We start from the raw sequence: 11,042 nt of genomic DNA on the forward strand, positions 1-11,042 counted from the left end.
GTTCACAATGAAAATGTTTACAATAAATGCATAATTCAATGGCTTTTCCGATATCAGGGTTTCACTTGTTCTCCTGTCTCCTCTTCCTTCCCTTTACTAGTTTCAGTAATGTTACTGCAGCAAAGTGCACTTTACAAGATGGATCCATTAGGCATCAGTCCCAGAGGATAGAAGGGAATAGAGGTGGCTGGGAACAGGGACCACTCCAACCACTACTGCTAGATAGCAGAGGTGGTCAGAAACCTAGGCAATGAGCTATAAACACTGAGGAGACTTAATCAGCCTTATCTGGCAAACTGAGAAAAATAAGGCAATTTCTGGAGTAAAACACTTAAAGCTAGTTTAGGCCGGGGCCCCACGGACCGGAAACGGCGACGTTGTACAATGCAGGCAAAGTGGATGGGATTCATGCGAGTCCCATCCCCACTTTGAGGAGAAGATCGCAGCATGCCAATTATTTCTACGGAAACGGCGGCAACTTTCCCGTAGATATAATGTTAAGAGAGAGTCCGCAGAGGAAAACTCTGTGAACTTTCTCTTAAAAGCGCTGCGGAAAGAACCACAATGCGTTCATGCAGCGGTTCTTCCCGCAGCACTTTAGTGCTGTGGATACGGCCCATGGGACCTTAGCCTTAAAGGGATTTTTCCCATGTCACTGTTTCAGCAGCTTTGCCTGTTGTCTCCTTCTCACTTCCTGTATCCCCTTCTGCTCCTGCTGAACAGGACACTATGAGGTATCACAATACTTATGCAGATCAGATAATATGCACATGCTTGTACAGAATGGAATCAGTGTTATCTGTGTGTTTACATAGAGAGATAACCGACTCTGCTCTATAAGCAAACTGCAATTAGCTGAAGTGATTGTCCTGCCAGCAGAGTAGTGAGTGACATCACTTGTCCTATCAGACAGGTCTGTGGTTATAGCAACGCTAAGTAAACAATGGGTGGAATATGTTCACATAGAAGGCAAACAAAGCAGCATTTCTAAAGCAATATATTTAGGAAAAGTCAACTAGTAAGTAAACTACCAGCATAGATAGGATCCTCGAGATGGGACAACCCCTTTAAGCTACACATTTCTTATGATCCTGGAAATAGGTATACCCCTTTAAAATATCTGATGCCCTCCTTTTAAATTAATCCCCTCCGAGGATTTACATTGTAGTTTTTGTAGTCAGATACACTCTCCCATGCTTGGGGTTAGCCCACCAAAGAGCCAAATGAAGGGAGTGTCTCAGATTACCAAAGCACTGCATTCATAGAGTACTCTAAGACACTCTCCCGATCAGAGGGGAATATCTGAGGTTACTAAGCCACAGTTTACATAGAATAATCTAAGATAGGGACTAGGATTCAGAGGGGAATATCTGAGGTTACTAAGCCACAATTTACATAGAATAGTCTAAGATAGGGACTAGGATTCAGAAGGGAATATCTGAGGTTACTAAGCCACAGTTTACATAGAATAGTCTAAGATAGGGACTAGGATTAAGAGTGGAATATCTGAGGTTACTAAGCCACAATTTACATAGAATAGTCTAAGATAGGGACTAGGATTCAGAAGGGAATATCTGAGGTTACTAAGCCACAGTTTACATAGAATAGTCTAAGATAGGGACTAGGATTAAGAGTGGAATATCTGAGGTTACTAAGCCACAATTTACATAGAATAGTCTAAGATAGGGACTAGGATTCAGAGGGGAATATCTGAGGTTACTAAGCCACCGTTTACATAGACTAGTTTAAGAGAGGGACTAGAATTCAGAAGAACTGCACCCGATGGATTAAAGTGGAGGACACCAGTAGTTTTCACTATGCATCACAATTTTTTTGTGAAATCGCTATAGTGATCTGGAGGGTAACTTTAAAATATGACCATAGAAATCTCCTAATACCTGTACTGATCTATAAATAGTAAGTTCACAGTGTTGTAATTGACTCAAACAACAGCCATTGGCAATGAAATATCCAAAGTTACATGGAAGTAACATAACACAAAAAACACATAATTAAGAAAATTTAATTTTTCCATTCTTAATTTTTCAAAATGTCCGCCATCAAGTCTTCTACCTAAGAACCTCTTTCTGATTTTCCTTTGTTTCTTCTCTTTAGAACCACCTCACCGCCTTTGCCGAAGTCACATGATGTTGAAATAGATGCCTACTCTCTGCACTGGACCTCCTCCCTCTTCACAGTTCACTCATCTCAACCGAGACATATTTGAAAAGAGCGAGAAGTACAAGCTACAGTATCTGGTCTATTTAATGATTTTTACAGTCTCAACAATATTGTCCGCATCTGAAGGTTGTTTTGTAATTCTAACTTGTTTTTCCTTACTTTTTCAGAGAACCATTGAAGGTGTGTTAGAAATGTGAGCTAGTCAATATGTCAGGTTCCCACAATCCTTGGTCCTTAGAGCTTTCTAATCAATCATGTACAGTACCCTACCTTAGGTCACCTCTTCAGTTTTGGACTTTCTAACAATCACCTTAAAGAACAGAGTTTGTTTGAGCTAATTCAGCATGACCTATCTCCCATCTAGTAATAATTCAGTATGTACAAAATGAAAAAAACAAGAGGAACTTATTTATGTTTTGTGCTAAATACTGTTTGCACATGGTATTTTGCTATATATTTCACTATATGATTTATACTTTATGTTATATCAAGACTGGTGCTTATGTTTTGAAGGGGAAAAAAATGCAAATTTTTACTGTAATAATTAATGTATCATAATTAAAAATTTATTTATTTGGAAACTTGTCTGGCGTGGATCAAAGGAAAGTTTTCTTTTTATGTCTTCATTGGCTAGGCTTCCATGAATCTGGGAAAGAAAACATTAGTAAAAAGGGTGTTCAAATGTAACAGTGAAAGGCCAACGTATAACTCAAGAGAGATGCAAGTAGAATAAGACAAGTGGGGATTTCTGTGTATAAAATACTTCAAATGAGATTGTTTTGTGGTTTCTATTCAGTTCTATAATGTGCATATATTACATGAGTTTTATATTCAATGCTATAGTAGTTCTACAGTACAATGTCTATCGATAAGTATTTGGACACCTGTGGTCCGAGCAGAACGAGCGGCAATTACAGCCTCAACCCTCCGGGGCTTTCCACAAATCCTTCTATGACAGCTAGTGGTATTTTATTCCATTCGGCTTGGAGAAGACAGGTAAGTTCTTTCAACAATTTTGGACGGTTGCTGCACCCCTTAGTTCGGCGATCCAACTCTTCCCAGAGGTGTTCGATAACGGTTCAAGTCTGGGCTCTGGGCAGGCCAGTCCAGTTGGTTAACCTGATTGCCACTGTACCAAGCCATGGTAGAAATCGCTACATGACTGGCGTTGTCATCCTGGAAGTGACATTGGTCCGACCCATAGAACCGCTATAATATAGGAAGCACACTTATCTATAGGTGTTGGCGTTGAGTTTACCATACACTGGGACTAAGGGTCCCAGTCCATACCAGGAGAAACACCCCTAGACCATAACTCCACCTCCGCCAAACTTTAACAGATGTCCAAATACTTATTGGTAGACAGTGTATATTATGTGATATATGACCAAATTGATAGACAACTATTCTATAGATTTAATAACTTCCATCCATTGGTATCTATTTTTTATTGATCACAGATCGCAGGGATCTACAAGGTAGAAATAGTATACTGACATAGATCCTGATAGAACTAAACGAGGATACTGTTCATGCAATCTATAGTATCCTCAGAAACTAGTCAGTCCACATTATTTATGGGGTAGCATGGTGGCGCAATGTTAACCATAAGCTACAGTACACAATGTTTATTTGTCATCCACATGACTTATAGCAAGAAACATTTGTCTATGGTCACCTTATGTCATAAATTCTTAAAACCTATGTGACCCAGAAAATGTACTAAATAATTTAGTATTTGCCACCAACCACAGAATATATTTTAATGTACTGTAAATATTGCTTGGACTCTTGGATCATTGTCTAAAATGGTTTAGAACTAGCATAGGATAAGAATTACTTGTGAGATGTTAAAGGTTAATATCAAATAGATCTCATTACTAGGGTTGAGCGATCGGGATCGGAAAAGATCGGATTTCGATCGGCGATCGAGTAATTTTCACGATTGCGATCGGAATTCCAACCCGATCTTTTCCAGCAGGATCGAAGATCGGAGGTTATCTCAAGATCGGAGTTTATCTCAAGATCGGCTCAACCCTAAAAATGACTTTTCCCATAGAGAAGCATTGACTAGGGTTGAGGATCGGGATCGGAAAAGATCGGATTCCGATCGGCGATCGAGCAAATTTCACGATCGAGATCGGCTGGAAAATTATCGGAAATCGGATTTTAAAATCGATCTTGAAATCTCAAGATCGCCTCAACCCTACTCATTACTCAAAGATCAATCTTAGGTGACTACATGGGCGAAACTACCGGGGTAGCGGCTGCCACAGGGCCCGATGCTTCCCCTTCTGCAGAGGTGGCTTTCAGAGCTCGGGGCGTCAAATCTTACTATGATGCAGAGTTCCATGCCCATGGCTGTGGTTAGTCCATGATATATGAGCCTCATACGGACCATGTTTCCAGAACAGAATACAATGAGAAGGACACCTTAGCATGGCAGGACTGGGAGCCATTAATAGGCTCCCAAATGCCACGATAACCAATTAGTGCCCAATTGTGTCAATGCACGGTGCAAATGAATCGAAAGATGGACGTCTTCATACTAACAGCTTAGATACCACATTCCCAATTTTTCATCGAGCTGTCTGAACGAGTCCTTAAGGAGTATTACAGTTTCCGTAAATAGAGCTTTTTCATTGTATAATAACCTTTATTTGATGAAACCACAACACCCCTCGAAACGCCATCACCAGCAAACATTTACGCTTATGGAAATGACCTTTTAGTTTTTGAATATCTGATTCTTTTACTTTGCAGCTTTTTACCAAATTGTTATGTTAAAGAAAATTGAGTTTTGTCTCCTGAAGTAGAACTAACACATTAAAAAACCTTTAGGGAACATTTGTAGAGAATAATTCTGGATTGGTGTGACAGAAAGTTGGCACATACGCTACAGTCTGCTCAGGTATATCAAGATGTTTGTCAGGAAATACAAGTCTAAATTTAGTCTGTTTTTTTTATACCGCATATTATCTCTGAATAGACGGTGGAATATATCGAGCCACGTGATGTGTGAGCAATTTTGAATGCCCATTTTGGAATATATGGATGTGCTTTGAATTCCTGCTCGAGAACAGCTGAAGATAATTTGCTGCAGATCGTTCCTCTAGGGGCGGCTATTTTTCCATAAATCACCCTGGCAATGTCAATGGGAGATGTCCCTACGAACTACACCATTGACACGTGATAAGGTAACAATTGATGGTTGATAGTCAGTGGCGTAACTAGGAATGGTGGGGCCCCGTGGCAAAATTTTGACATTGGCCCCCCATTACTGATGCCGAAGACCCTGACCGAAACCCCCCTGCATTCCTGTGCGATCTATTATTCCCCATAGTGGCCCCTGCACACAGTATTATGCCCCATAGTGGCTCCTGCACACAGTATTATCCCCCATAGTGGCTCCTGCACACAGTACTATGTTCCTTAGTGGCCCCTGCACACAGTATTATCCCCCATAGTGGCCCCTGCACACAGTATTATGCCCCATAGTGGCTCCTGCACACAGTATTATGCCCCATAGTGGCTCCTGCACACAGTATTATGCCCCATAGTGGCTCCTGCACACAGTATTATACCCCATAGTGGCTCCTGCACACAGTATTATCCCCCATAGTGGCCCCTGCACACAGTATTATTCCCCATAGTGGCCCCTTCACACAGTATTATGCCCCATAGTGGCCCCTGCACACAAAATTATACCCCATAGTGGCTCCTGCACACAGTATTATCCCCCATAGTGGCCCCTGCACACAGTATTATCCCCCATAGTGGCTCCTGCACACAGTATTATCCCCCATAGTGGCTCCTGCACACAGTACTATGTTCCTTAGTGGCCCCTGCACACAGTATTATCCCCCATAGTGGCCTCTGCACACAGTATTATGACACATAGTGGCCCCTGCACACAGTATGATGCCCCATAGTGGCTCCTGCACACAGAATTATACCCCATAGTGGCTCCTGCACACAGTATTATGCCCCATAGTGGCCCCTGCACACAGTATTATGCCCCATAGTGGCTCCTGCACACACTATCATGCCCCATTGTGGACACCTATGAACAATTATTATACTCTGGGATCTTTTCAGACCCACATAAAAAACACTGTTACTTACCTATCCCCAGCTCTGCTGCACTCTTCGGTGGTGTCGGCCATCTTCAATGATGTCCAGGACGTCACATAACCCGGGATGCAGACCCCGGCCATGTGACGTCAAGAACGTCACAGAAGTAGGCCTGAAGCCTGCCCGGAGAGGTAAGTAACACTGTTTTTTATGGTCCCTTACCTCTCCCGGGCCTCTGATCATACTTGGGGGTCTGAAAAGTGGGGCCTGCAGCGTCAATTACCCATCCCGGCTCCTGCCAGGATCGGTAAGTCAATAGGGCCCGTTACTGCCTGGAGTAACTTCAGCCGGTAATGGACTATTAAGAAAAAAAAATGCATCAGTAGTCGCTATCGCCATACCCCTAAAGTCCTGGGCCCTGTAGCAGCTACCCCTGCTAACCCGGTATTTACACCCCTAGTTGAAGTTCTGACCACAAGTATCCCAATCAACCATAAGATTAGGGGTCTCATGTGCCCTTGTTCGAATGGAGTGTCCCTCGAGCATATGCAGTCCCACTCCATTCAAATGGCTAAAAAAACAAGGATACTTAGAGTACAAGGTGGTATGAAAGACATAAAAGAAATATATGCAATGTCAATATCACGTAGATCAATATTTCTGATGGATCATTTTTACGGGGAAAGACAAATGACTCTGCTGAGAATTGACTTAGGCATTGATCTCCTTACTTGTGCCAGTCATTTTATCTATCCATGTTGGCAATTGTGTAGCTCAGAGGGGTTCTGTATAAAGCCAAATGTAATGGAATTATTTCTCTTAAATACATATAAAACTAGACAAGATAAGTCGTCACTATGCTAAGCTGCCGACATGTCATCCTGATAACCGATGTTTAGTTACAAGATCACGTTGCAGCATCTTTGCAGACTTATGGCTTGGAGCAATCTTAACCTTGTATAAAGCAGAGAATATCTGACATACTCCATTACTCTTGGAAATGCTACTTTATTTTTACAGCTGTGTTTTTATGTAGTGTAGATTATATTGGAGATCTCAGGCTTTCTTTTTATATCCATCTATATAGTCGTGCTCACATTTTGCATCTTTGTTGCATTCCGGCTACACAAAGTTGTATTTTCATGCTGCGTCCTGTAAAACTGGATCATCCCTTATACAAAAGGAAAACATTATATACATTATATTGACAAAAGATGATCAATTCTGTCTTTACAAGGCTCGAGTCGTAAAAAAAAAATGAATAAAGGAATGGAAGAGACTGCAGATTGGCAGAAACCTGCGAGAGTCAGATTTTGATATTGAAAACTTAAATGATAAGTCATTGGAAACTCCGAACACTGGCATGATTCTTTGATTCTATGAATTCCAGTTTATCCGGGAAAATTCCAGGTATACGTTATATACAAAAAGGAATTGGTTCATGACCGGAGAACGTGGTTTGGGATGACAGAGGTAAAAAACTTGAAGAGTTACCTTAGACAGGGATGTGCAACCTATGGGGATGGAAGAAGAACCTACGTGATGCCCACCCAACGCTTGTCAATAGCAGAGGCCACCAAAATTGAACTCGATCAAATACTGTGCTGTTCTGTGACAATTGTGTAAATTTTGTAAGGCCAAGCCTCCATAACCTCTAGTATAAATGCAATCTTTGGCCTTTTGGCCTGACAAGATAAACATATTAATCTAAGGGGATTCTAGGTTTATGAGACCGATGACCTATCTTTAATGGGGTTTTCCAGAGCCTGAAGGTTATTGATACTGATGACCTATCGGTCGGGGTCTAAAATCTACGGGGCTGAAGTTCTAGTTACCACATACAAGGCTTTGTATACCGTATACAGCTTCTAGTCCATTTATGCACTTGGGACGTCAGCCCAACTCCCATTTACATGAATAGCAGTAGAGCTGCTTCGGGCCATATACCGGTCAGACCCTGACCCGAAACACCTGAATGGGTCGGGGTACAGACGTCAAAACCTGACCGATCTGATACTGATGATCTATCCTGTGGATAGGTTATCAGTATCAATTACCTTCAGGTCCTGAAAAAAGCATTAAGATAGGTTACTAATTGTAAATCGGTGGGGGGGTCTGACACATGAAACCCCTTCTGATCAACTGATCATGCTGCAGCCTCTTTACAGACAACCAATCACAATGCTATACATTGCATAGTGGCTGTCAGTGGTGTGACGATCGTGGTCGCAGGGAGTGTGACCACAACCAGGCCCAGCAAGGTAAGGGGCCCATGCTCGGCTGGGGGGAGGGTGGCCCCAGACGAAAGTCTGCACCCAGACCCACAAGACACTAGTTACGCTACTGGTGGCTGTGCTTAGTATTGCAGCTCAGCCTCATTTCCATGAATGGGACCAAGCTGCAAACTGGATATGTGACTGAGGAACATCATATCACATGGTTCGTGAAGTGAAAGTGATGCTCACAGAGTACAGATGTCAATGCAAACAGCAAATTCGCAAAGGTCCCCTTTAAGAAATAAAGCTGCTTCAGGATTGATTTAGGAATTAGTGTGGGTATAGTTCACAAATGGTATAATACTTTAGCTAGGATACATACTTTATAAAGAACCAATTTGCTAGCGCTACCTATTCAATTAGTCTCTTTGCAAGCAATATAATAAATTCTTTACAAAACCCACTTGGTTCCCTACGGGCATCGACATTATACTTAAACTCTTACCATAAGTTCAATACCAAACTGTACTATGGAATTAAAAATGAGTCCAAGTGACAAATTCTAAGACTAAACTTTCCACCAGGCCTACAAAATACCATAACAATACCATCACATCCATATTTCATATATAGGATGTCACGTCAAACCCTTAGTTCCTTACATCCACAATGACTTAGATAATCTGAAAAAAGTGAAACTTTATGATGCCGAAAATTGGTTCTCTATACAAGGCTCATCCATGGCCACCATAGATATGGATATAAGTGGTCTCACCTGTTGGTATATCCAAGGGTAACTCTGATATGATTCTGTTTGATTCCGTTTCTAATCGCATTCAACATTAGTCCTACAGTGACCTGACTTCCTATAGGCACCAGATCCTTACTAGTGTCAGATGGGTGTCTCCTTTGGCAGTCAGAAGAATTAAGTCTTGGTGCTGATTGATTTCTCTGAAAATAAAAGGTAAAAAATGTTGAAGTTATCAATAGTTTTAATCATGTGGAACCACAGAAATCAGGGGCCTACTAAAGGGGGTGCAGCAATAGCAGTCTCTATTGGGATCTGGAACCTAGGGGGGCCTCAAAGGTGCCTCTGTCGCATATAATATACCACAATACTAAAAAAGACAAGGTAGGAATGGGACGCTTCAAACTATAGTAATAGTGATGTTTGTATAGGGGATGCAAACGCTGCAGTCATACCTAAGGGGCAGAATGACCTCTCTGATACATAAGAATACACCAATACTAAAAATATGATCACAGGTAGGGTTGAGCCGATCTTGAGATTTCAGGATCGATTTTAAAATCTGATCTCTAATCATCATCCAGACGATCCGGATCGTGAAATTTACTCGATTGCCGATCGGAATCCGATCTTTTCCTGTCCTGATCGGCTCAACCCTAGTCAATGCTTCTCTATGGGAAGTGTCACTTTTATTGTTGAGCCGATCTTGAGATAACCTTCGACCTCGATCCCGCTGGAAAAGATCGGGATCAGAATTCCAATCCCGGTCGTGAAATTTACTCGATCACCGATCGGAATCCGATCTTTTCCGATCCCGATCGCTCAGCCCTAATCACAAGCGCTAAAAAATAGGGTGCTACTATATCAAAATCTTTGATGTTCACATAAAGGGAGTCCATCATGAGAGCCCAAAACATGAACCAAGAACCCACAGATAGATACGTTAGGTTCACCTGAATCAGATGGTGTTTTTACTTCATAGCCTACATGTTTTTGTCAATAAGCAAATTAACCATTGCTCCAAAGAGGTACTGGGCAACCACTTCATTGCTCCAAAGTGGCCATCACCATATTGCCAAAAAAATCTATATCTTGGCAATGGAGGTACCAATTCACAAGGGGAATACACTGTCTGACTCTGGTGCCCCTAATCTGCAGGACTAGATTCATGTGTTGTATGGTTGCAGACTTCCATATAAGAGCAAATGATCAGAAAAAGATGCATGGGGCAATAACCTTCCTTTACTGTTTTTTTTTCCACTTTATTGGGAGTGCTGCCTACTTGTTTTTGCTGTTTATCGAGTGGGCTGGAGCCAATTCCCTGAGTTGAACACCCTGGTACATATACTTGTGTGGTCTTGATTTCTGGACTTTGGTATAAGATGAGTAGAGGTACCATAGTTAGAGATGAGCGAACAGTAAAATGTTCGAGATTCGATATTCGTTTCGAGTAGTTCCTCAATATTCGACTACTCGAATCGAATATCGAACCCTATTATAGTCTATGGGGGGAAAAGGCTCGTTTTAGGGGTAGGCAACGTTCGATCAAATTATACTTACCAAGTCCACGAGTGAGGGTCGGGCTGGATCCTCCGAGAAGTCTTCTCCGTGCAGCGTCCCCGCGGCATCTTCCAGCTCTGAATTCACTCTGCCAGGCATCGGGCCTGGGCAGAGCCGACTGTGCATGTCCGCACTACAAGCGGGCATGCGCAGTCGGCTCTGCCCAAGCCCGATGCCTGGCAGAGAGAATGAAGAGCCGGAAGACGCCGCGGGGAAGCTGCACGGAGAAGACTTCTAAAGGTAGGAGAAGAACCAGCGTTGAT

At 42.2% G+C, this 11,042-nt stretch overlaps 1 protein-coding gene across 1 annotated transcript in view; it reads left to right on the plus strand.

The window, feature by feature from the left end:
* The window catches only part of PLPPR5 (phospholipid phosphatase related 5), a 136,550-nt gene extending 133,854 nt beyond the window's left edge, over positions 1-2,696 (plus strand). The window contains exon 6 of the mRNA XM_075286579.1: positions 2,116-2,696. Within this exon, the coding sequence (XP_075142680.1) occupies positions 2,116-2,148 (33 nt within the window). The 3' untranslated portion in view covers positions 2,149-2,696. The remainder of the gene's footprint in view (positions 1-2,115) is intronic.
* Positions 2,697-11,042: the final 8,346 nt, after the last annotated feature.

The sequence above is a fragment of the Leptodactylus fuscus genome, chromosome 9 (genome assembly GCF_031893055.1).
Source record: "Leptodactylus fuscus isolate aLepFus1 chromosome 9, aLepFus1.hap2, whole genome shotgun sequence".
Classification (NCBI taxonomy): Eukaryota; Metazoa; Chordata; class Amphibia; order Anura; family Leptodactylidae; genus Leptodactylus; species Leptodactylus fuscus.